Genomic DNA, 25,857 nt, shown 5'->3' with positions numbered 1-25,857 from the left:
TCATAAAATGGGAATAGGATGGTACTATAAGGAGAGAGATAAATCAAAAAATGCTCAACACAGCCTCCAGCATGTAGTGGGCACAGTACCAATTAACCCATCAATAGGAGAGTGAGCCCTGGTGTGCTGATTCCAAAGCAGGGTTGGGCCAGCAGCCCAGGCTCAGTGGCCATGGAGGAGAAAGGCCCAAGGTGCTTTGTGGGGCCTCAGGAGCAATCAAGGCAGAAACCATCATTCATCAAACCATCATCAACCAAAGGAAGAGAGTACGTGGTCTGAAACTTTTAGAAAGTTGATTCAGATTCCTGTGGTTTATGGAGGTTTTTGGAGGGGTGCTGATAGGGCTGGTTCTGGGTCCCAGCCTCTCAGCAGTTCTGACTTTGTCCCACTGATGGGAACCTGGCTGACATGTGGGTGTGGGACCGCTTTAAGTCCTCTGGGCCTGGCCCTTCAGCCTTAGCCTCCCAGTGCACCAGGGAGTGGGGGTTGGGAGGGGAGAGGCTTAGGTCCTTGGGCACCAAGGCTCTGGCGATGCTGTGACCCACATGCCTCCAGGCCACCTGTCTTGTTTTGTCTTCCTCACAGGTAACTTCCAGGTCCGCAGATAACAGGAGAAGATGAAGGAAGATTGTCCGCCCAGTGCCCATGTCCCCATCAGTGACAGCAAGTCCATTCTGAAGTAGGCCTTTGTGTGCAGAGTGGGACTTCACACCCCCAGCCCCTCAGCCACTCCCTGCTGGGGACAGCTTTAGGACACTTTCACAGATAAGACAGTGTACCTGCCCCAGGTCACTGTGGGGCACTTCTGTCATTGTTGTTGATGATGATATATTTTTTATTGAAGTACAGTTGATACACAATATTACACTGGTTTCAAGTTATAACACTGTGATTCTACCTTGTTAAATCCTCACCCCAAATAATGCACTTACTATCTGTCAACATAGAAAGATGTTACAGAACCATTGACTATATTCTCTATGTTGTACTTTCATGCCCTGTCTAATTTTATATTATGATTAAGAATTTGTGCCCCTTTAACCTCCACGCCTACTTCACATCTCCGACCCCAATGCCTCCCCGTGATAACCACCAGACACTTCTCAGTGTCTATGAGTCAGTGGCAGTTTTGTTCATTTTGTTTTGTTTTTTGTTTGGATCCCACAAATAAGTGAAATCATATGGTATTTGTCTTTCTCTGCCTGGCTTATTTCACTGAGCATAATACCCTGTAGGTCCATCCATTTTATCACAAATGGCAGGATTTCTTGTTTTTTATGACTGAATAAGATTCCACTGTGTTTATGTACCACATCTTTATCCATTCATTTATTGGTGGACACTTTGGTTGCTTCCATATCTTGGCTATTGTAAATAATGTTGCAATAAACATAGGGGCATGTATATTTTAGGATCAGGGATTTCATTTTCTTTGGATAAATTCCTGTAAATAGAATTACTGGAACATATGGTATTTCTGTTTTTAGTTATTTCTGTTTTGTTTTGTTTTTTAAATTAGTTTATTTTGTTGTCATTAATCTGCAATTACATGAAGAATATTATGTCTACTAGGGTCCCCCCTTCACCAAATCGCCCCCACATACCCCATTACAGTACTGTCCATCAGCGTAGTAAGATGCTGTAGAATCACTACTTGTCTTCTCTGTGTTCCACAGCCCTCCCCATGCCCCCCACCACATTATACATGCTAATTGTAATGCCCCCGTTCTTTTTCCCCACCCTTATCCCTCCCTTCCCTCCCTTTCTCCCCAGTCCCTTACCCTTTGGTACCTGTTAGTCCATTCTTAGGTTCTATGATTCTGCTGCTGTTTTGTTCCTTCAGTCTTTCTTTGTTCCTATAGTCTTTGGGTTTGAAGTGAGTCTCTTGTAAGCAGCATAGAGATGGGTCTTGCTTTTTTATCTATTCTATTATTCTGTGTCTTTTGATTGGTGCATTCAGTCCATTTACATTTAGGGTGATGATTGAAAGATATGTACTTATTGCCATTGCAGACTTTAGATTCGTGGTTGCCAAAGGTTCAAGGTTAGCTTCTTTAGTATCTTACTGTCTAACTTAACTCACTTATTGAGCTATTTTAAACACTGTCTGGTTATTCTTTATTTTTCTCCCTTCTTATTCCTCCTCCTCTGTTCTTTATATGTTAGTTGTTTTATTCTGTGCTCTTTTGTGCTTCCTTTAACTGCTTTTGTGGGTAATTGATTTTATTTTTTGCCTTTACTTAGTATTTGGTTGGTCTGCTTTCTTTGCTGTGATTTTATTTTCTCTGGTGACATCTATTTAGTCTTAGGAGTGCTCCCATCTAGAGCAGTCCCTCTAAAATACCCTGTAGAGGTGGTTTGTGGGAGGCAAATTCCCTCAAATTATGCTTGTCTGGGAATTGTTTAATCCCTCCTTCATATTTAAATGATAGTCGTGCTGGATACAGTATTCTTGGTTCAAGGCCCTTCTGTTTCATTGCATTAAATATATCATGCCATTCTCTTTTGGCCTGTAAGGTTTCTGTTGAGAAGTCTGATGATAGCCTGATGGGTTTTCCTTTGTAGGTGACCTTTTTCCTCTCTCTAGCTGCCTTTCAAACTTTGTCCTTGTCCTTGACCTTTGCCATTTTAGTTATTATGTGTCTTAGTGTTGTCCTTCTTGGGTCCTTTCTGTTGGGAGTTCTGTACACTTCCATGGTCTGATCGATTATTTCCTCCTCCAGTTTGGGGAAGTTTTCAGCAATTATTTCTTCAAATACACTTTCTATCCCTTTCTCTCTCTCTTCTTCTTCTGGTACCCCTATAATGTGCATATTGTTCCTTTTCAATTGGTCACACAGTTCTCTTAATATTGATTCATTCCTGGAGATCCTTTTATCTCTCTTTGTGTCAGCTTCTATGCGTTCCTGTTCTCTGGTTTCTATTCCATCAATGGCCTCTTGCATCATATCCAATTCTGCTTATAAATCCTTCCAGAGTTTGTTTCACTTCTGTTATCTCCCTCCAGACATCATCCCTTAGCTCTTGCATATTTCTCTGCAGCTCCATCAGCATGATTATGAGCTTTATTTTTAATTCTTCTTCAGGAAGACTGGTTAGGTCTATCTCCTTCTCAGGGTATGCCTCTGTGATCTTTGTCTGTATCAATTTCTTCTGCCTTTTCATGGCGATAGATATATTTGTGGGGAGCTGGCGCATTTGTTGGGTAAGAGAAAGTCCCTTCTTGCCAGCTTGTGGCCTTCCTCTCCTGGGAGAACAGTGGCCTATAGCAGCTTGTGCTGGGCAACTGCGTGCAGACGGGGCTTCTGATCTTGCCTGGCCGCAATGGAGTTTATTTAGCTCTGCAGTTCCTGTGGGCGTGGCCTGCCTCAGGCTGCTGCTCCAATATGGCGAGGCCCCATCTGAGGGGGAACAGGCGGGAGGCTGTTTATCATAGTGAGGGGCCTCCAAGCTGCGCTGCGGGGGTTCGGGTGCCCAGAGTTCCCCAGAATTCCCTGCTGCTGGGCCAGGTGTCCCAGGGCACTTCCGTGCAGCTGTGAGGTCCCTGTCCCTTTAAGACTTTCAAAAAGCACTCGCTTTTCTTTGTCCCTGGTGCGCCAGCTGCAGGGACCCGCTCACAGGTCTTACTGTCCTGTTTCCCTAGTTTCCAGCACCCCAGGCACACACTGTGTGTCTGTGCTCTGGTGCGGATGGCTGGGGCTGGGTGTTTAGCAGTCCTGGGCTCCCTCTCCCTCCCCGCTCCGACTCCTCTCCTCCCGCCTGGAGCTGGAGTGAGGGGCGCTCAGGTCCCGCCGGGCCACGGCTTGTATCTTACCCCCTTCGTGAGGCACTGGGTTCTCACAGGTGTGGATGTAGTCTGGCTGTTGTCCTGTGTCTTCTGGTCTCTCTTTTAGGGAGAGTTATATTTGTTGTATTTTCAAAAATGTATGTGGTTTTGGGAGGAGATTTCTGCTGCTCTACTCACACCGCCATCTTGGTTCTCTCTTGTTTTTAGTTTTTTGAAGAACCTCCATACTGCTTTCCACAGTGGCTGCACCAACTGACATTCCCACCAACAGTGTAGGAGGGTTCCCATTTCTCCACATCCTTGCCAACACTTGTTTCTGTCTTTCAGATAGTGGCCAATTCTGACTGGTGTGAGGTGATATGTCATTGTGGTTTTGATTTTTGCATTTCCCTGATGATTATTGATGTGGAGCATCTTTTCATATGCCTGTGGGCCATGTGTCTGTCTTCTTTGCAACAAGTCTTCCTCTACCTACTTTTTAATTGAGTTACTTGATTTTTTTGTTGTTGAGTTGTATGGGTTCCTTGTATATTTTGGATGTTCACATCTTATTGAATGAATTATTTATGAATATATTCTCCAGTATGTTAGATTGCCTTCTTGTTTTGTTAATGGTTTGCTTTGCTGTACAGAAGATTTTAGTTTGATATACCCGACTTGTTTATTTTCACTTTTGTTTCTCTTGCCTTGGAAGACATATCCAGAAAAAATTAGTTATACTTATGTGCACAATATTTTTCCTATGTCTTGTTCTAAGAGTTTTATGGATTCATGTCTTACATTCAGCTCTTTGATCCATTTTGAATTTACTTTTGTGTATGGAGTTAGACAGTAATCCAGTTTCTTTTTTTGCATGTAGCTGTCCAGTTTTCCCAACACCATTTATTAAAGGGACTATCTTTTCCCCAGTGTATATTCATGGCTCCTTTATCATGTATTAATTGACCATATATATATATGGGTGTATTTCTGGGCTCTCTATTCTGTTCCATTGATCTATGAGTCTGTTCTTGCACCAGTACTATACTGTTTTGATGACTGTAGGTTTGTAGTATAGCTTGAAGTCAGGGAGCATGATACTTTCAGCTTTTTTCTTCTTTCTCAAGGTTGCTTTGGATATTCTGGGTCTTTTGTAATTCCATGTAAATTTTAGGATTATTTGCTCTAGTCATTTAGAAATGCCATTGGTATTTCCATAGGAATTGCATTGAATCTGTAAATTGCTCTGGGTAGGATGGCCATTTTGACAATATTAATTCATCATATCCATGAACATGGGGTAGATTTCCATTTACTTGTGTCTTCAGTTTCTTTCACAGGGTCTTATACTTTTCAAAGTACAGGTCTTTCACCTCCTTGGTTATGTTTATTCCTATGTATTTTATTCTTTTTGATGCAATTGTAAATGGAATTGTTTTCCTGATTTCTCTCTTAGTTTGTTGTTATAGGAATGCAACAGATTTCTGCATATTGATTTTGTATCCTGCAACTTTGCTGAATGCACTTATTAGTTGTAATTGCTTTTTGGTGGAGTCCTTAGGGTTTTCTGTATATAGTATCTGATCTGCATATAGTGAAAGTTTTACTTCTTCCTTACCAATTTGGAGTCCTTTTATCCCTTTATCTTTTCTGATTGCCATGGCTAGGATCTCCAGTACTATGTTGAATAAAAGTGACAATAGTGGACATCCTTGTCTCATTCCTGATCTTAGAGGAAAAGCTTTCAACTTTTTATACCATTGAGTATGATGTTAGCTTTGGGTTTGTTGTATATGGCCTTTATTATGTTGAGGTATTTTCCCTCTATACCTGTTTTGTTGAGAGTTTTTATCATGACTGGATGTTGAATTTTGTCAAATGCTTTCAGCATCTATGGAGATGATCATATGGTTTTTGCCTTTCCTTTTGTTAATGTGTATGTCATTGATTAATTTATAAATATTGTATACCATCCTTGCATCCCTGGAATAAATTCCACTTGGTCATGGTGGATGATCCTTTTGATGTATTTTTGACTTTGGTTTCCTAGTATTTTGTTGACTTTTGCATCTATGTTCATCAGGGATATTGGTCTATAATTTTTTTTTTTTAATATTCTCCTTGTCTAGTTTTGGTATTAAAGTGATGCTGGCCTCATAGAATCAGTTTGTAAGTATTCCCTCATCTCCTGTTTTTTGGAATACTTTAAGAAGGGTAGGTATTAGCTCTTCTTTAAATGTTTGGTGGAATTCATTTATGAAGCTATCTATCCCTGGACTTTTGTTTGTTGGGAGTTTTCTGATTTCCAATTCAATTTTGTTATTGGTGATTGGTCTGTTCAGATTTTCTGTTTCTTCCTGGGTCAGTCCTGAGAGATTGTACGTTTCTAGAAATTTGTCCATTTCTTCTAGGTTGTCCCACTTATTGGCATATAACTTTTCATAGAATTCTCTTAAGTTCTTTGAATTTCTGTGGTGTCAGTTTTAACTTCTTTTTTGTTTCTGATTTTATTTATTTGTGTCCTCTCTTTCTTGATACACCTGGCTAGGGGATTCTCTATTTTGTTTTTCTCCTCAAAAAACCAGCTCTTAGTTTCTTTGACTTTTTTTCTATTGATTTTTTATTCTCTGTCTTATTTATATCTATTCTGATCTTTATTATATCCTTCCTTCTGCTAACTTTAGGTTTTGTTTATTCTTATGTTTCTAGTTCCATTGGTTGTGAGTTTAGTTTGTTTATTTGGGATTGTTCTCATTGCTTGAGGTAGGCCTGTATTGCTATGGACGTCCCTCTTAGAACTGCTTTTGCGGCATGCCACATCCTTTGAACTCTTGTGTTTCTGTTCCCACTTGTCTCCATGTATTGTTTGATTTACCCTTTGATTTGTTTATTGATCCATTGGTTATGCAAAAACATGTTGTTTAGCCTCCGTGTGTTTGTGAGTTTTTTCTTTTCTCCATATGGTTTATTTCTAGTGTCATATCATTGTGATTTGAAAAGATGCTTGATGCAGTTTCAGTCTTTTCTAATTTATTGAGGTTCTTTTGTGTCCTAATATGTGATACATTCTGGAGAACATTCCATGTGCAGTTGAGAAAAATGTGTATCCTACTGCTTTTGGGTGGAATATTCTGTATATATCTGTTCAAAGTGCATCTGATCTAATATGTTGTTCAGTGGCTCTGTTTCCTTCTTTATTTTCTGTCTGGATGGTCTGTCCATTAATGTAAGTGGGGTTTCAAAATCTCCTAATATGATTGAGTTACAGTCTGTTTCCCCCTTTAGTTCTGTTAGTATTTGTTTTACATACTTAGGTGCTCCTATGTTGGGTACATAGATATTTACAATTGTTATATCCTCTTGTTAGCCTAATCCTTTTATCACTATGTAACATCTTTTGTTTCTTTTACTTTCTTGGTTTTGAAGTCTATTTTGTCTGATGTTAGGACCGCTGCTGCTGCTTTTTTCTCCCTTTTATTTGCATGAAATATGTTTTTCCATCCTTTCACTTTCAGTCTGTTTGTTGTTTGATCAGATTTGAGTCTCCCTTAGGCAGCAAATAGATGGGTCTTTTTTCTTTGTCCATTCTGCCACCCTGTTTTTGATTGTGAATTCAGTCTACTTAAATTTAGGGTAATTATTGATAGGTATGTACATATTGCCATTTTACTAATTGTCTCTGTTTTTTTTTTTCTCTCTGTTCCTTTCTTCATCTCTTACACTCTTCTTTTGCTATTTGATGGTTTTCTTCAGTGTTATACTTAGATTCTTTTTAAAAAATGTTTGTGTATCTGTTATAGCCTCTAGTTTTGTGGTTACCATAAGATTCATACATAGTTTCCAAAATATATAGCAGCCTACATGAAGTGGATGGCCACTTGATTTTGAACACTAAAAGTACCCCTTTTGAATTCTTCTTCCTCATCCACACTTTATGTACAGATGTCATAATCTGCATCTTTTGTGTATCCTTTGACTAGCTTTGTGTATAGCTGACTTTACTACTTTTGTTATTTAACTTTATACTTGTTTGATAGGTAATTGGTCTACTACCTTTATTAGAGGAGATATTACCACTGATAAAAATGTTTAGGCTTAAGAACATTTCCATCTACAGAAGTCCCTTTAATATACCCTATAAGGCCAGTTTAGTAGTGGTGAATTCTATTAGCTCTCATTTATTTGAGAAACTTAATCTCTCTTTAAGCTCTGAATGCAAACCTTGCTGGGTAGAGAATTCTTTGTTGTAGTGTCTTCCTTTTCAATTCTTTGAATATTTCATGCCACTCCCTTCTGGCCTGTAAAATTTCTTCTAAGAAAACTGCTGATAACCTTATGGAGTTTCCCTTATAGGTAACTGTCTGCCTCTCACTTGCTGCTATAAGATTCTTCTTATCTTTAACTTTTGCCATTTTAATTATTATATGTCATGGTGTTCTCTTCCTGGGGTTCATCTTGGTGAACTTCCAGATGCTGGAAGTCTGTTTCCTTCCCCAGATTGGGGAAGTTTTCAGCTACTACTTCTTCAGAGAGACTTTCTACTCCTTCATCTCTCTCTTCTCCTTCTGGGACCCCAATTATGCAAATATTGTTTTGTTTGGAGTTGTCACACAGCTCTTAGAATCTTCTCATTTTTAGAAATTCTTTTTCCCTCTGTTCCTCAGCTTGCTTACTCTGCTGCTCTCTACCTTCCATTACCATGATTCTTTCCTCTACTTCAGCAGTGTGCTCTTCATTCCCTCTATTGTATTTTTCATTTCAGTTACTGTATTCTTCAGCTCTGAGTGGCTCTTCTTCACATTTTCTATCTCTTTGTCAAAGTTCTTGTCAAAGTTCTCTGTCAAATTATTAATTCTTTTCTCCATTTCGGTGAGCATCTTTATGACTGTTGCTTGGAACTCTTTATTAGGAAGATTGCTAATCTCTATTTAAGTCCTTTTTTTTGGTGTTTTATCTTGCTCTTTTGTTTGGACATATTCCTCTGCCTCCTCATTTTGTCTGTGTTTCTGTGTTTCTTCCTTTGTGCTAGATAGATCAGCTATGGCTGGGACACTTCTTTCTGAAGCCTGTCTCTTTGGAGAATGAGGATCTCTTCAGGGCATGGTTTAGACCCCCTCCTCTTTGGCCCCAATTAATAATCTTATTGTGTTAAACTGTTCAGGGAAAAGTATCCCTCAAAACCGGTTTTGAGTTTTTATTGAAAAAGTATATTTTATGACATGATGATTCTTAACTTTGCTTATTTTTATTTACTTTCTGTCTCATCATAAGAAACATTTAGAATCCTTTTTCTAATTCATTTCTGAACTAAAGAAAAGTACATGTTTCGTTTTATCTTCCTTTCTGAATCCAGAGTTCAAATATTTTCTAAATGTGGACAGCTGTCTGCCATCCTGCAGACAAGCCAGGCTTCTTGAAATGGATTAGTTTTTTTTGCTGAAGACCACACCCTGAGATCCTCCCATTAAAGCCCTGAGAAAACAGACAGTATTCCATTGTATCTTTTCTCCGTGCTGCCCATATCATCATTTTCCTTACTTAAACTCTACAAAGGACAATACGAATTATAATATGCATAATAACTACTACTATAACATGTTTAATTTCATATATATGTGTCATAATGATTCTATATTCAGCATTTATGCAGTGGTAAGCACAGTGAACATGTAATACTGAATCCTGCTTTGTTGATGCCATCAAGTCGTGAGTCACCTCCTCTGTCAGTTGCCATCCCCCTGTGTCACACGTGGGTAGCACACCACAGCACCACAGTGGCATTCGCTCTTCCACACCCTGAGGTCCTCTCATGCCAGTGAGGGTATACTGCCAACGGGAAAGGGTTCTGGAGCGTCCCCATCCAGGAATGGGGTCATCAGCCACGTGTGGCTCCTGAGCCATGACATGTGGCTGGAGAGGTGTAGTTAATATAACAGACCTTCCAGTTAGCAAACACTTATTGAAAAACAAATTAGTGAACACAATCTCATTAATAATTTTTATATTGATTACATGTTGACATGATAATACTTTAGCTTTATTGTGCCGTATAGTAAAATGTGTTATTCAGACTAATTTCACCTATTTCATTTTCCTTTGTAGCATGGCTACTAGAAGATTGACAGTCATAGGTGTGGCTTGCATGTCATGCCTGCTGGAGTCCCACCTGGGTGCAGGGCACTCTCCTCATCTTCTCTCTGCCACACATCAGCCTAGAGACAAGCCTGAGCCTTCCTTTATACTGGGGAGAAAACACTGGGCAAATGCCTCCTCAGCCTTTTAGGATGTCACTCTCACAGCTGTCACCTTCACCCTGATCATCCTCCAGAAAGTGAGGAAGAGGCAGACCCCACTCCTGGTGCCCCTGCAGCAGCCACACCAGGCCCTCATAGGAAGTAATGTGAGGGGAAAGAAAATCTTTAAAATGCTGATAATCCAAGCCCAGGCAGCTTATTCTGAGGTGGTAGCTCAGAGGTAAGATACAGGAAATGTATCAGGGAATCCTATCTGTAATAGTGGAAATGTCCAAACATCTAGAGATAGAGGCTGAGGGCCCAACTATGTGAGTTTTGCTTCCTTTTCAGCCCCCCTCTGGCTTCCAAAGGGCTGATGTGTGAAACCCCTGAGAAGACTAAATGGCAGGTGTCTGATGGCAGAGCCCAGTCTCTAAACTGATTATATATGGCTGGTAAAATGTGTGTTAGGCCCATTTTACAAATGAGGAAACTGAGGCCAGTAAAGCCAAGTGCCTTATCCGAGGCCCCAGCACACCCCAAGAGGATGTGTGCATCTTTACCTCCTTAGGTCAGAGCTCTTAAGCCTGCTGAAGACCTACAACTGCTACCACGAGGGCCGAAGCCTTCAGCTAAGACACCGAGAGGTAAGGCCTGCGTCTCTCCTTTATTCATTGGTCTGCCACATATCACAGTCCTGGTTTGCACCTGTTATCGTAGGGTCATTATTAAGGCCACTCGCTTCTCTCTCAGAAGTGCCCTAGTTTGCATAATGATTATAAGGTCACCCATCCTCTGAGTTGAGGGCCATGTTACCAGTAGCCAGAATCCCTCCTCTGGGGTTCTGTGAGGGGTGCTGAGGCCCAGAGTGTCCCTATAAGTTCAGAGCAGGTGGAAAGCACCTTGCAAATCCTCTCCTTCCGTCTGGGACCTCTTCCCTGGTGTTCCCAGGACATCAGAGTTTAAATCTTCAGGATCGCACAGCCCACTTCTTTCTCTGCCCATCCCACAGCACAAGTAGGGCCTCAGCACAGGGCTATGGCCCAGGATCACAGGGCAGTCAAAGCAGAAAGTGGCCTCTGTGCTTATCAATCAGAACCAAGACGAGAGGAAACCTCGAGAGAGAGGAGAGCTCCCCACAAGGTGCTCACAGGACGGGGCAGGTCCAAATGCCAGGGACAGGTCAGGCAATGGGAGTGAAGGACACAGGAGAGCACATCCCGTCTGCAGCCCAAATCTCTCACTGCGGGGCAGGATCATGGGCTCTGTCCAGGCAGACCCTTTATGATTTTTCCAAAGTTAGATACCTGGAATTTCCTAAACCTTAGAACACTATGTGGGCTCAACAAAACATGTCTGTAGGCCAGACATAGCCTGGGCAGCGGCTGGACTCTGGGATAGGCAGTGCAGCCCCTGCTCAGCTGCTCATGTGGCAGCTCAGACAGGCCTGGACTTAATGCCACACAGGACCTGTGAACCTTTCACGCAAGATCCCCTTCAGGGCACCAAGCCCCCACCTTGGTCTGCCTGTTTGTTTATTAGCCTACTGGGGAGTCTGATCATGGAGAGGTTTTATTTAGGGGGTTTCTGAGGTGGAGATCAGCTTGGCTCCTGGACTTTCTCCCACCCGTCCGTATGTGGTGAAGGTCATCCGCCTGGGAGTTCCCTTCTGCTATTGAGCAAAAGTAGACAGTTCAAGCCCTGGGGACCCACAGAGGCCACTGTGCTCACTGGTCCTCACTTCCCTTGGCCACTCTAACAGCCACATGTCCTGCTGCATTACCACCCAGAGGTGAGCCCTGTGTGCAGGCGGCTCTGGGCTGCTGTGGTTGCCAGTCAGTGGTAGGAAGGAGGGCCGACTGGAACCCACCCACCAGCGGACCTTAGCCCCTGTGGTGCCCGTCAGCCAGGCCTGGGTCCCATGGCGGGAGCCTGGGTTGGGAAGCTGCTGGCTCCCAGTCCAGGAAGTGCTGGGCTCCCTGAGATGACTTACACTGGCTTGTGCTCCACCTCCCTGAGGTCTGCCTCCCTGCGTGGTCCCACGCCCTCTGTACTGCTTCCTGCTCCTTTGCTCCTCCTCCCTCTTCAGAGTGGCCCCTCCAACCCCTCTTACCACCCACCCTTACCCAACTCCATTCTGCTGCCAGCTGGGCGCTGTCCCCTCTCCCACTCTGCCGTCTCTGGCTTCACTGTCTCTTACTGCAATGGCAGGCTCCCAGTGCCAGGTCCATATCTGTCATGGCAGGCTCATTTTACCTCGGCATAGGTATCGTGACCTACCAGCAGGTGCAGGCCTGGAGCAAGTAGGGACAGTCCTGCATACCAGCAAGTGACCGTTGTGATCTGTGCTAAGTGAGGAGTTGGACTTATTTCAGTTCTTGTGCTGGAGGCATGGGGTAGGGTCGTCTGGCTGGGCTCTACTCCTCAGCTCTGGGCATTCAGGAGTTGACCTATGACCTGGGTGACTGTCATTGTGGGGTTCCCATACCAGCAGCTTCAGTGTTGCCTGGGAACTGGTTAGAAATGAGAATTCTTACCATTCTCCTTCTGCCAGGCCTGCTGAATCAGAAACTGTCTCCTCCTGTTGGTGTTTTAACAACTCTTCAGGGGGATTCTGATGAATGCCACATTTTAGAACCACTAGTCTAAGAGTTCAGTCTTGGCTCTTGGGATTCCCCAAGACAGTCCCTCTGTAGGTACAGCTGTGTGGTGAACAGGACTGAGAAACCCCAAGCCTGTCCCCTGTGTCTGTGTGTGATGGGACCATCCACGAGGAGTGGGGGGCACGGCAGCAGGGAGCAGGTGCCCAGCAGTAGGGAGTTGACACTCCACCGGTGGGTTTCTTGTTCCTGGCCTGATGAAGGTACGAGGATCGGGCCTGACCTCCCTGGAGCCAGGAAGGACCTCAGGGACCTCCAGCCTGAGGCAGTGTGCATCTTTGGGAGGTGGCTGTCCCCACAGGGTCAGGCTGCAGGCATGGGGCTGACATTCTTATGCTGAGATGCTGATTCCTGGGTCACCAAGCCCTTCCATTACCCCACCACATGGCATCCAGCCCCTGATTTCTTGATGCAGACCTGGGCCTCCCAGTCTCATGTCTCCTGGTTCCAGTGCCTGCCACAGGACTGCCCCTGCATGGCCTCCCCTTGGGCATGGCAGGCCCTGAGTGGGGAACAGATAGGCATCAGGCACCTGCCTGTTTTATTTATTGTAATACAAGAGGAATGACCATATTCCAGACAGGGATTGAGGTTTCCATGCCTGTCTCTGCAAGGTGACCCTCAGCAAGTGAAAGGTGCCGGCATGGCTCATGGCTCCCAGGCCTGAGTACAGACCACTGCCCACACGGAGTCAGGACAGGCTGCAGGGTGGGGCTGGCTGCCAGCCTTGGCCCCCAAGCTCAGTGCCGTCAGGCTGCCCAGGGGCTCTTCACTGGGTGTGTCCCCGTGGATCCATGCATGCCCTGGAAGAGAGGCCTGCTACTGTCACTGGGCCTCCCTGGAGCAACCAGGCCTGATGACCCTGTGTGTGTGCCTCTCCCACTGCCCCCAGGCCCCCAGAGCTTGGACGGGGGAGTGAGTGTGTCCTTGGGAGGAGCCGTCCCTGCGACAGTATTTCCAGGGAGCCTGAGCTCTCAGAGGGCTTCCTGGCACAGGCAGCCAGAGCCCTCGCCCCCTCGCCCCTCTGTTGTAGGCCACGATTCTGGGTGACTGTGCTTATAGGACAATGACAAGTGTGAGCTGCTGGGCACAGTCTGCTGCCTAAAGACAGCAAATATTTAACCGCGCAGGCTGGTGTCTGCACAGAACAGGGGATTGCCCAAAACCAGGGGGTGAACCCATCACTAACCATCCAAGCCCTAGGGCCTCCACCTCCTAGGTGGAGCTCGGGTGGCTCCCCACAGCTGCACCCCCAGAGACAGAACTCCAAGCCAGTCCCTGTGTCTCACACTCTGTGCTAGGTTATCTGGAGGCACGCCCTGTTGGCCCCAACACACACCACACTTGCCCCCTCCACCCATCCCAGGACCCGACCCACAGCCATTGTGTGCCCCCACCCATGGTCTGTGTCCCCCCTGCCCATGGTCTCTGTGCACCCCCTGCCCCCAATCTCTGTGTCCTCCCTGCCCCAAGTCCCTTTGTCCCCCTACCCCCGGTCTGTGTCCCCTTGGACCCTGGTCTCTGTGTTCCCCCTGCCCACCATATCTATGCCCCCTCATCCACGGTCTCTGTGTCCGCAGGATCCTCTTCCTATAATGAACACCTTCTCCCAGGCCTGCAGGCAGGAATGGTGGGGAGCTGACAGGCCCCTGACCCCAGTGAGTGGTGGCCTGTGGACATGTCTGCAGCCTGCTCTCTGGATGGGGCACTGCGTCCCTTCCCCACTCCAGTGGTGGACATGAGGAGAATGCTGCTGCTCTTCTGGCCTGCATCCCGAGGACGGCCCTCCAGGCTGTTCTGTCCTATGGGAGCCCCTCCCCCAGCTCTTTATTGCTTTCTTTAAGTACCTTCTGAAGCTGCCTTAACTCCTGTCTTATTGGTGGATGTTAACAGGATCCCAGAGGCCAGGGTCTGCTCCCCATTGTTTGACCTCCCCAAATGCAACAGCGAGGTCTCTGAGCTCCAGGGAATTGGACAGTGTTATCAGGATTGCCTCCCTCTGACCCCGTTCATGCTGCTTCACAGAAGGTGACCAGCCCGTTCACCCCCTGCCAGGCACCCACTCAGTAGGCTGACCCCACTGCCTCCTAGGGGCCCTTGGGCTCCAGGATGCCCCGTACTTATTCGCCGGAGGCCAGGGAGCCACAGATGTGAGCCGACCACAGATACAGCAGGGTGTGACAGATGCAGACATCTGTGTGTGGTGCTTGTAAGCTCATCTGTCCAGCCCCTGTGCTCTGTGGGGTGTGAAAGACCGGCATTGGCACCCCCATTTTACAGATAAGATAGTAAATTGCTTGTCTAAAACCCTTTTAAATATATTTTACATTCTGTCTCCCCACAAAACACACATGAAAGGGGACATTTTTATAGTCCAGAGCAATTTAAAAATAGCACCAAAAAAAAAAAAAAGGAAGGGAGGAGTTTGCTGTGCACAGAGCAGGGAGGTGGGGGGCGGAAGCAGGTGTGGACTTGGTAGCCACCCAGCTCCTGGCTCCTCTCTTCTCAGCCCCCTCCACCCTGACCAGGTCAGCCAGCTCCCACGCAGCCCCAGTGAGAGGGAGGACAGGTCCTCAGGCCTGACCTTTGGAGCTCTCTGATGCCCACCAGCCTCTCTGAGGAGATCCTCCCTCTCCCCTATTCCCCACCCTCACCTCTCTGCCAGAGACTCCAAGAACACGGATTCGCCAGGCTGTGAACAGGTCTGAGGAGTGGGGCCCTGGCCCCTGGACTTGGCCCCATAGCTGAGGTGCAGACAGGGAGGGGTGGGGACGGGCCCCCTGGCCGGGGTCTGGCACCCTGCAGGCTGACCTGGTGCTGGTGCTGTCTTGGCCCTCAGCATGGGGGCCTCTCCTGATGCCACAGCAGGACTTGTGAGCTGGACCAACTGCGGTCCCCAGGACACCCCAGGGACAGGCCCCCCCAAAGCATAGTGGGTGCGTCTGCAGAGCCCTGGTGTTCTCTCAGGCCTCATGGAGCACAGGCTCTGTGGTGCAGGGCTGAGGGACTGACCTGGGGGTGCCCGGGACCTTGCTCAGCCTACCCGTCTCTGCTGCTCCGTCCAACCTCGCTTCCCGCCTGAGAGACAGCCTCAGCAATAATGGCTACTCTGTGTGGTCTTGTAACCACAGCCCCATATTTGGGTTTTATTCCATTTATTTGTCAGAACAGGCTAGGAGTCAGGACCCCTGACTCATGAAAACACTGGGGATAGAGGCGTTATGCAGCTCACCAAGACGGTCAGCCTGTAGGGAGCAGTGCGCATGAGATCACTGCGGAGGCAGGCTGCTGCCATGAACCAGAGACCTGCGGGGCAGCACCAGAGCAGCATGCTCTACTGGGGAGATGTCAGAGTTCGTGGATCACTGGGAGGAGCAGGTAGAGAGTTCTGAGGACGCTGCTGGGGCAGGACCTTGTGGGGGAGGCTGCAGCCCGACCAGACTGCCTGGGAGTCAGGGAGCCCTGCTGCCATTCCCTCGATGGTCTTGCCAGAAAGTGCCTGGACAATCTGGCGTCACAGGGACTCCCTCTGGAGGCCTCCCCAGCCTTGCTACTGTCCATCTGTCCACATGGGCCCCTGGACTCAGCAGAGGGGCCAGTCGTCCTGGGCAGTTCCCTCCTACTTGGCCACCTTTGCTGGGACTCCCCGAACAGCCAGTGCAGGGGGTCAGAAGTACCAGCCCCATGCAGTGCAGGCTGCTGGCCCCTGAGGTAGGTGGTGATGTCCCCTAGGGACCCGCATAGACCCCTGGCTGTGGCCACACTCAGCACTGAGGTGGGCTGTGCCAGCTGACAGATGGACCTGATGTAGTCATCCAGGCTGGGAGAGGCCGGGGGTCCCTGCCCAATCCACCCAGGCAGCATCTTCTCCAAGGTCTCCCGAATTGTGGGCAGGTGGGCCTCTGAAAGCAGCAGCCGAGAACTCATGGCTTCTGGCTGCCAGGCAGCAGCTACCTGTCGGTAGACAGAGAGCCAGACTTAAAGGTCTGAGTTCTGTCCTGACACCCTCCTGTGTCCCTGAACTCATCTGAGGCTGCCTGGTGGCTCTTGTGCCTGGGAGCAGCTTGTAGTCTGCAGATCCCAGACCAGGCTTGGACCCCTGGGCTGCTCCCTCCTGAGAACATCAAAAGCCTTGTGTTTGAGATTCTGTCATTCCTGTTGTTTAAGAACCACAAAAATAAGAGGACCAAGCCTAATAGACCAGGGTCAGGGGAAGTGGGTTTACAAACAGGCTCTGCCAATTCCCAACCTGCCTTTGGCAAGGCCACCTCTCCATTCCTCCACTCACTCCTCCATGAGGTGGGTGTGAGAATCCCCAGGAGGAGGGGTATTGTGAGAACATGTGGAATGACACTCCCTGTGAATTGCTTCTTGAGCATAGAGCCCATTTTCACTGCCCTCAACTGCATCCTCTGGTCTCTTACCCCCGTGAGGCTGCATGAGTCCCAGCTAACTGCCCTTGGGGAGCAACAACCTTTTTGTTGTATCTCAAACCAGAGGGCAGTTGCTGGCTCTTACCTGTAGCTGAGAGGGCCTGGGGGTAGCAGGGCTTCTGGACGAGCAAGGTCAGTCCTCGGGAAGCGCAGGGTGGAGGAAGGGGTTCCTGCAACCGGAGCCTGGTGCCCACTTTGAGTGAGGATGCCGTGAGGATGGTGGGTCACCGCCTGCTGGACAGAGCTGTCTAGTGAGCCTCAAGGCCTGGCTGCTGCTTTTATGCCTTTCCACCAGCCATCAGTTACTGTTGTGAGAGCCCAAAATAGCACTCAGGAAGGCTCAGAGAAAACAGGTGGGTGGGGCCTGGCCCTGCTGCCTGCTCAGAGCCCGTGCTTGTGCCTGAGGGAGGCTCTGGGATGGTCACTCCACAGGTGGGACTGGAGTGACCACCACTCCTGGCCACCCTGGGCTGCAGGAGAGGCAGGGCTCTGCTAGGCTTCCCAGGCAGCCCTAATGTCTGCCAGCACTACCTGGAAGCACCGTCCACACCCCAGGGCCCCAGGACACTGACCTGGGGCTGGTGTGGCAGAGCCATGGCCTGAGGCAACATATCAGATACACCTGGGCAGGGCTCCCTGGGACTCTGTGAGGCACAGCCTGTGGGCACATGGTCTTGCCTCTTCTACATGTGGTGCTTTCAAGTGAGAACTGTTAGCTTGTATCTAATTAGCGCTTCTGTACACAGAGGCTCCTGTGGGCACAGAGGACAGAGCAGCAAACAGTCCTGGCCTCTGGAACTTACCTTTCATGAGGGGGGCACATACTCAGTGGACGAGGGCAGTAATTTCAGGTTCTGGGAACAGCTGCAGGAGTGTGGCTGCCATGCGGCAGAGCTACCAGGAGGGGACCCTGGAGGGGTGGCTAGCAGGGGTCAGAGCCCATACGGCAGCATGCACACAGCCCCTGAGGAGAGGGTGGGCATGCTCAAGGGTCCACATTACTGGCCACATGTGAGGAAGTCAGTGGACCTTGGCATGGTGGTTGGATTTCCCGCCGAGAAGGATGGAAGGAAGCAGTCGCTTCTGCTTTGGAAGCTGTCCTGGCCCTGCACAGCACTCGGAAGCTGCTGCCTATGCCCAGGGTGGCCCCTGCTGGACAAGAGGCGGCTGAGGGCGCAGTGGGCAGCCCTGGGAGAACTGTAAACAGCTGGCACCATGCATTTCTCAGGCCCAGTTATCTGCCCAGCTGTGGCCTGCCTGGAACTTGTGGGTACAGGACATACCTCTGGGTCTTTATTCAGAGAGACCCACTGCTCACCAGCCCACGCCAGGCCTGGATGGAGGGAGATGAAGCAGATGTGGCCCCTACCTTGAGGGGCTTAGGAGACAGTTTAATGCCTCAGGGAAGGAAAGAGGCTGCAGCTGGGGCAGGGACCATGGGGCTGGACATGCTGAGGCCAGGCTGTCACAGATGCACGGGAAGGCTCAGGGGACCTGCCCTTTGCCAGGGAGGCAGAAGGAATTGCTCTGGGACTGGGGGCAAGGGGCTGAGGCTGGGACTGCTGTGCCACTGGTCTGGGCGGGCCTGGGACTCTCCAGCCATACAACCACATCTGACAGGCAAGTGAAGCCAAAATAGAAAACAGAACTGAACCCCACTTTGGGTTTTCTTATGATCCCTGTAGGACCTTCAACTCCAGGGCATCAGTTTGGGCTTTCCTTCACAGGGAGGGCTGGTTCCATACCTGTGTGGTGGCAGAGGTCATCAAAAATAGCTCTGGGCTTGTGTTGTTTGATTTCTTTTTCAGCAAAGTGCAGGGTCATCCCAGAAAGTGATGTGTATGTTGATGGCCTTGAACAGTAGCACTGTTTCCTCTGGATGATGAAATTTTAAACTAGTGCTAGGTAACCATGGCCTTGACACCGAGCGCCAGGAGCACAGGGAGGTCTACCACCTGGCCCCTGTGTTCACAAGGCTTTGAGCGCACCCACCCAAAGAAAGGGAATTTGCGAATCTAACGTGGTGCTCAAGCTGGCAAGGAGAAGATGAGGTCTAACGTTCACTGCTGGAGTCCCATCAGAGCAGATCAGGAGTGGGTAGCTGGAGGACCATGGCTCTAGGGAAGGGCAAGGCTGAGGTTTCTGACTAGTGCTCGGGGGCTACAGGAGAAGCAGCCTGCGGGACACCTTTGTGGGGATGACTGGGCTGGCCACCGGAGCCTGGAGGTGGACGCAAACAGACAGGAGCCGGAAATGGGTCAGAAGAAGTCAGAAACATGGGGGTGTGAGTGGGAGCTGGCTGAGGGTGCTCTGGAAGCCCCTGTGGATGAGAACCTCATAGTCGGGGTGCAGGGAAGCAGCATGCCGTCCACACACCTTGGGGAGAGGGGTGAGACTGAGACCCACTTTGGGGCAGCAGCCACCTCTGCTCCAGTCGGCGTGGAATCCAGTGCCCTCAGCATGTTCCCAGTACAGCCTGGGGACCTGAGGGCCCGGCACAGTGGTGTGTGGAGAGGTGCCCTGCACTGCCCTGTTTGGGGTTCAGCCGTGCTCTCTGGACCGGTTCCTCACCACTATGGATGTGCCAGCTGGCTGACAGCTGGGTTCCCCGGGACTCCTGACCTGGCTCAGCTGAGCTCCCAGCCTTTCCCCAGGGGAACACAGGACCCCAAAGAGAAGGTGTGGGCAGCTCCGGGTGCCGGGAGTCCCCTGGACTAGGTCAGGGAAGGCGACAGTGACCCCTGGAGGCAGCTGCTCTGGAGAAGGGGGCTGAGCCATGTGAGTCCCCCGCAGGAAGAAGAGGTTCTGATCATCGAGGGCCTCCTCAACATTGCCTGGGGACTGAGGCGGCCCATCCGGCTCCAGATACAGGATGACAGGGAGCGAGTGCAGCTCTCAGCCTCCTGGATGCCCGGACGGCCCAGCTGCCACCCGTGAGTGTTGTCCGGGTGGCCTTGTGACACCCCATCCCCAGCTTACTGTTTGGGGTGTATCCGGGATGGGATTCTCAGCCTTGGGGCAGAGCCCCACTCTGTGTGGGGCACAAACACGGGAGCGTAACCCAGCCTCAGCCTGTGCTGCCCACGTCCTTGTGGCTTTTGCAGCCCCTCCCACAGTGGTCTTCCCATGTGACCACCAAGCCATTCCCCTCCTGGAGGGTGTCCCTGCTCCCATTACCCCCACTTGTGTTCCTCACACTCACACAGGCACCTTGTCCGCAAGGAGCCTGTGGAGCCCATCGCCCAGGCTCCCAGCGCCCTCTGCAAGACAGACAGTTCCCAGCATCTGTTCTGTCTTAAAAGATCATACAAATTGAGCCTCCTCTTGTCCAGAATTTACTTTTATCAATTTTATCAGAATTTAATACCAGATTTACTTTAATGTTGGAAAAATGTTTTTGATCGGAATGAAATGGTTTCCTGTCTTACTGCTTAATGGACATTTGCCGCCACCACCACCCCTGCCCACTGCTGCCAGTTAGGGCAGCTAGCTGCTGAGTTTTGCCTGCAGGGCCTCCAGGGCCCCCTGGTGGCCTCACTCCTCCCTGGCCCCCGAGTGACAGGACTGGTTCCCATCATGGGCATCCCTCCTGGCAGGTGGAGAACTCCCACCACAAGGCCCAGAGGTAGGCCCCCTTGAGTTTGCCCCTGCCAGACCTGCACTTCCCTGCCCCAGCCAGACAGAGGCCCGGAGACCCTGCTGGGCATTGGCTGCTGCCTAGGAGGCCCAGGCACTGCATATGTCCCTGTGTGCGCCACACACCACACTCCGGCCACTGAGATCTGCAGGCTCCTCCCCTCTTAGCAGATAGTCCCCTGCCCATCCTTTGCTATTCTTTGAATATCTCACTTTGGCTCCACATGGATCGCAGCCTCAGCACTGCCCTGCTTCCCTGTAATGTCCTGTCCGGAGGCAGCCAGCCCCTCTTCCACCTGAGCTGCTTGCCTGCCAGCAGCTTCCTGAATGCCAGGATTGTCTCTCTTCAGAAAGGAGCCACCTCTTCAGGATGACAGAGCCATGGCCCAGGAGCAGGGTGACCAGCCCACAGCCAGGGAAGAGAGTTCCAGGGCCAGCTCAGGTAAGTGCCACCTTATGCTAACCAGGCCCTGTCTTGCTCACCCTGGGAAGAGGTGGCTTGGCTCATGGCTGCCACCCTGGAAGTATAACTGGTGGGGTAGGAGTGCGTATTTGTTTTCAGTGGGAACTCTTGCAAAATACCCTCTCCATTTGAGGCAGTGTTGTGCACTCGCCGAGAAAAGGAAGCAGAGGCATACAGAGGGACTTTGAAGTGGTGTGCCCACCACTGTGGCACACTGCCTCATGGAAGGGGAGAGTGCCGGCGGAGGGCACAGCACCCTGGCTCACAGTCCTTTGGACCACCTCCACATGGTCTGGGACCTGTAACTATGTGTGCCCCCTTTGTGCCCTCCACCATACACTCGGTGAAAGGCACAGTGCAGGGGAGGCCCAGAGATGGAATGGGGTGGCCCAAGACTCTCCCTGGGTGTCCGGAAATAGGCCCAGAGGCTTCTGTCCAAATGCCCTGGAAATACAGATTACCCTACCTGGGGGCACCTGTCCTGTCTACAAAGTGGATGCCCCTGTGTGGGGCCCCAGCATCCGTCGCAGGAACTGCATTCAGGTTGCCATCTGCTGTGGTGCAGCCACCAGGCTTCAGGGAGCGAAGGCCAACACACAGCCTGACCATGGGCCCCAGCAGTTCTCTGTCACCACTTTGCTCCCTTGGGCCTGACCCCCTCCTCTGCTTCTGACTTCAGAGCCCCTAGAGGAGGAAGAGGAGACCCCACAGCTGATGCGGACCAGGAGCGATGCAGCTGGTGTGATCCGGAGGAGGCCCAGGCACTGTGCTCCTGGCGATGCCCAGCGGATCTGGCGACACCGGTTCTCCATCAACGGGCACTTCTACAACCACAAGGTGGTATCCCAGCCAGGCTCCCCCGACTGGGCCCTGAAGCCGAGGCCACAGGGAACCAGCCCCAAAGGCAGGGCAGCTGTGGGCCTCATAGCCAGGCCTGCATTAGTCTGTCCTAGTTTGCCCTGCCCACTGGGTTGAGCTGTGCCCTGGGCACATGTTTCTATGCCCTCAAGAACCTTCACTGTGCCTAATTCCCAGCACTTAGCCTTTGGTCCAAGCATGTATTGTACTGGCCTCAGGAAAAGTCTCCTTCCCCAGAGACATTATTCCCAAAACAAGCCAAACTAGAAGGAGAAGTGGCTGTTCTTCTAAGTAGCATGCAGTTTGTGAGAGGCCCTGGAAGGAGTGTCATGTGACAGGCCTGTCCTGTGGATCTGAATCTAGCTCAAGCAGCTGCCCTTCCTGAGAGGTGGGGACTCAAGGCAGACGGGACAGAGTGGCAAAGGGAGGCCCGGGGCAGCTCATAGGAACCCTTCCGGCTGCTTGGGGACTCCCTGACATGAGGGTGTCTGTCCATCCTGCTGGGATGCAGCAAGGGTTAATGAGTGACAGCAGGTTACCTTTGCTGGCTCTTCCAGTGGGGGAAGCAGGGTGCAGTTAAGCAGAGATTAAGAATGGTTTAGATCAGCCAGTCTGACTTGGGTATTCTTTAAATATTGCTCAAAAGGAGTTTAGCCTGTAAAGTGTTAAGTAGGAACCAGTTGCTAATACTTGAATATATATCAATATGCAACTGTAAGGGATTATTTTTAAATTTTTAAACAATATTTGTGTGGATTTAGGCTCTTTCTAGATCTACCTTCCTCAAAAAGGAGGTATTTGTAGTGTGAGGGCCTCCGGAAAAAACAAAGCAAGATAATCCATTGTGAGATTTGCTTTGGTCTGCTGGGGGGGCCCAGCTTGTTTTTCTGACTTTACCCAGGTGCTGCTTTTCTTCCTCCAGCCCTAATTAAGTGATTTGCAACCTGGGCAATTTAACAAGCAAGCCCAAAACAATGTAGTAAAAACAGGAAGGATTCTATCCTGAAGATAAGATTGTATTTTAAAACCCAATTAGTTAAAAAGTGAGTTTCTTAACATACTCTTTATGAAACAGACAATAACTGCCCACCTTGGGAACAAAACAGGCAGTCTTGAGTGATATGCTCCCAGACCAGGAAGCTGCTATCCTGGGAGGGAATCAGAGCAGTAAATTTCTTGTAAATAACCCAGAAGAACTAATAAGAAATTTAGTGTCTCTTCAAAGATAAACATTTTGGGACCACTTAGCAGGTGTACATCCCTAGCCCTTTGTCTTTCAACTGCCTATAAATCCCCTAGACAACACATCACCCCAGGGCTCTCTTGTCCCTTCCTGGCAGAAGCCAGGAGCTCTGTCCTCCCACTTTATCTCTAAATAAAAGATCTGGAGAAGGTTCCAAGAGCCTCTCACTTGCTCTCCTGACTTAAAAAGGAGGCTTTTGTCCAAATAGTGGGGTTTTTCTTCAGTGCACTCACCCCACTGTATTCATCTCCAAGCAGTGTGTCTGACCCATTAAACCTTATTTGAGTCATTGTAAATGTCCCAGGGTCACATTGACACTGAGCAATCTCTGGGGCCTTTGAAATAAGCAGAGATGAACAGCCGTGGCTTTCCTCACAACCTTTCATGTCCATTGGCACCACCCTGCCAAGAGGGCTCCTCAGCCTGTCACCCTCCACACACCAGCCTGCCGCCCAGTCCTCCCAAAATTTACTTGCAGAATCTGGATCCATCCCTCCAGGCAAACTGACAACCTCCCAGGACATGAACTGGTGTGTTGGGAAGTTGAGTCCCGTCTCCCGGGTAGGTGAGGGGCTCTCTTTCTCACCTTGCTCTACATAGATTCATCAGAATCGCTGTCCTTAAACATCAGGAGAGAAAGGACTCCAGTCACTGGCAAAAACTAAAGAAGAAATCCCTAGAATTGCCTTCCTGGGGTTTTTCTGGGTTTACTTCTTAGAACCGTGAACTATTATGTCACCAATCATTTCCCAAAACTGTTCTGATTCACAGTCATGCTGGTATGATTTCCAGACGGGGTAAAACTTAGTACTATTCCTTGATGGATTCAGATGCGTTTGAGAGCAAAGAGTGTTTTATCAGGTGTTTATCATTGGTTCTATCAGAGAAAACAGTGGTTGGAGATGGGAAAGCAGCCATGGGACCTTGTTCCTCCTTGGAGCTGGTGGGTGTCATCCTGAGAACAGACTTCAGGCAGAAGAAACACCAGCAATGTCTTGTGACAAAACCTTGCATCTTCCTGAAATAGTCTGGCCTTTCTATTTCATATTTCTTGGGAACCAAAAGCCTAGTCTGGCTCTCATACAGGCCATAGTCATCTCAACTGTGTGGAAGGCATGTCTGGGTTTGTGTCTGGCTCTGGTACTTGGGGGCCACCTAGGGACACTGAGCAAGTCCCTCATGTCCCTGGTGCATCCTGGGGACGGCAGAGCTAGGACCACATTGGGGAACATGTGGATTTGAGTTCTGTTTGGAAGGAGAGGAGCTCAACTCAAGTGTCAGATTGAGAAGCCACAGTGCTGTTGGGGTGGAGCATGAGGTTCCTGGAGGCTCAGCCCTTTCTAGACGAGTGACCCCAATGAGCTACTCACCCTTTCCAAGTCCCTGTATCTTTTCTAGGAAATGGGGACTAGCAACAGGTGCTTCAAAGGGCCACTGTAAGGATTCAGTCAGGCTGAGGATAAAACACTTGCAGGTTCCCTCCCGGCTGGTGCTCACACAGACTGCTGAGCCACAGACCATGCCTGGGCAAAGGCAGGAGCCTGCAAGAGTACAGGGCTCCACCGGGGAAAAGCGCTGGCTGGCATACAGCACTGGGGGAGGGTTGCCATGGCATGTGCTTGTCAGGGAGGGGCTGCAGATGGCCCTGTTAGGCTGCAGGAAGTTATGGATATTTATGATGAGAGCCGTGCTCTATGACAGTGCTTCCCAAGTTGTACTGCACCAGTAGAGGGCCAGGTGTTTCCTCAAAAGGCAGATCCTGATCCAGATGTTGGCTGAGGGCCTGAGACTATATGCTGACACATCTGTTCCACAAGACACTTTGAGGTGCAAGGTTCCCAAAAGTTAGTTCCTTGGGCCAGCAGTGTGGGGAGTGTACCAAAAGGGCTGAGATTGGAAGGGAAAATTGGGAAGTGGATATGGTGTAAACGGACAGTCTCTAGTCCAGCATGACTGGGAGGATGGAGCAGGTGAACAGATTTGAGGATTTTGAGCTGGAGAATAAATGCACACGTGGTGATTTGCTCGAGAGAAAGTATTTGGGGGAACCGGTTGTCCCATGCTGTGGAGAATCCCCAAGGCCCTGTGCCTCGGTGTGGGGTGTGCCCCTAGGCTGTGAAGGCACCTGTTTATGGCCCTTCTTGGGGACAGACTGCTCCAGCACCCCAAGTGCACTCTGTCATGGGCTCAGCTCACATGCGCCACTCTGAGAGTCAGCCAGCCAGGTGTTGCCAGACCCAGATTCACAGCTTTCCCCATCATGTGGTGCCCACTGGCCCTGCCCTGACCTGTGCCCCTTCCTGCACAGACGTCTGTGTTTACTCCTGCCTATGGGTCCGTGACGAACGTGAGGGTCAACACCACCATGACAGCCAGGCATGTGCTCATCCTGCTGCTGAACAAGTTCCGGGTGAGCCACCGCCCTGGATGCTGGGAACTGCTCTTTGCTGAGGACACACCTAGCAAGGGCTGTGCAAGCTTCCCTGGGTCTCCTGAGTAGAATGTCTGACACAGTTCCCTCCTCTGGGCTGATGTCTGGGATTTTCAGCAGAGAGATAGGGGTCC

The 25,857-nt window shown here is 49.5% G+C and overlaps 2 protein-coding genes across 9 annotated transcripts in view; one reads left to right on the top strand and one right to left on the bottom strand.

Annotated features, from left to right (window-relative positions):
• LOC140850439 (protein DEPP-like) overlaps nucleotides 1–17,882 on the bottom strand; it is a 39,535-nt gene extending 21,653 nt beyond the window's left edge. The window contains exons 1-2 of one of the 2 annotated variants that reach the window (XM_073241185.1): nucleotides 17,178–17,881; nucleotides 13,455–16,613 (exon numbers count right to left, since the gene is read on the bottom strand). In XM_073241185.1, coding sequence (XP_073097286.1) covers nucleotides 16,008–16,586 — 579 coding nt within the window. In that variant the 5' untranslated portion in view covers nucleotides 16,587–16,613; nucleotides 17,178–17,881 and the 3' untranslated portion in view covers nucleotides 13,455–16,007. Of the gene's footprint in view, nucleotides 1–13,454; nucleotides 16,614–17,177 lie in introns of those variants that run through there. The other variant, XR_012133280.1, reaches the window with a different exon arrangement.
• RASSF4 (Ras association domain family member 4) overlaps nucleotides 1–25,857 on the top strand; it is a 38,824-nt gene that overhangs the window by 8,864 nt on the left and 4,103 nt on the right. For 5 of the 7 annotated variants that reach the window (XM_073241179.1, XM_073241178.1, XM_073241180.1 and 2 more), the window contains 6 exons: nucleotides 586–679; nucleotides 10,571–10,646; nucleotides 19,886–20,025; nucleotides 21,079–21,170; nucleotides 21,871–22,028; nucleotides 25,601–25,702. In XM_073241179.1, coding sequence (XP_073097280.1) covers nucleotides 618–679; nucleotides 10,571–10,646; nucleotides 19,886–20,025; nucleotides 21,079–21,170; nucleotides 21,871–22,028; nucleotides 25,601–25,702 — 630 coding nt within the window. In that variant the 5' untranslated portion in view covers nucleotides 586–617. Of the gene's footprint in view, nucleotides 1–585; nucleotides 680–10,570; nucleotides 10,647–19,885; nucleotides 20,026–21,078; nucleotides 21,171–21,870; nucleotides 22,029–25,600; nucleotides 25,703–25,857 lie in introns of those variants that run through there. The other 2 variants (XM_073241181.1, XM_073241184.1) reach the window with 2 other exon arrangements.

This window comes from Manis javanica, chromosome 7 (assembly GCF_040802235.1).
Source record: "Manis javanica isolate MJ-LG chromosome 7, MJ_LKY, whole genome shotgun sequence".
NCBI lineage: Eukaryota > Metazoa > Chordata > Mammalia > Pholidota > Manidae > Manis > Manis javanica.
Note: the sequence above shows the minus strand (reverse complement) of the source record. Positions and strands in the feature narration are given on the sequence as shown.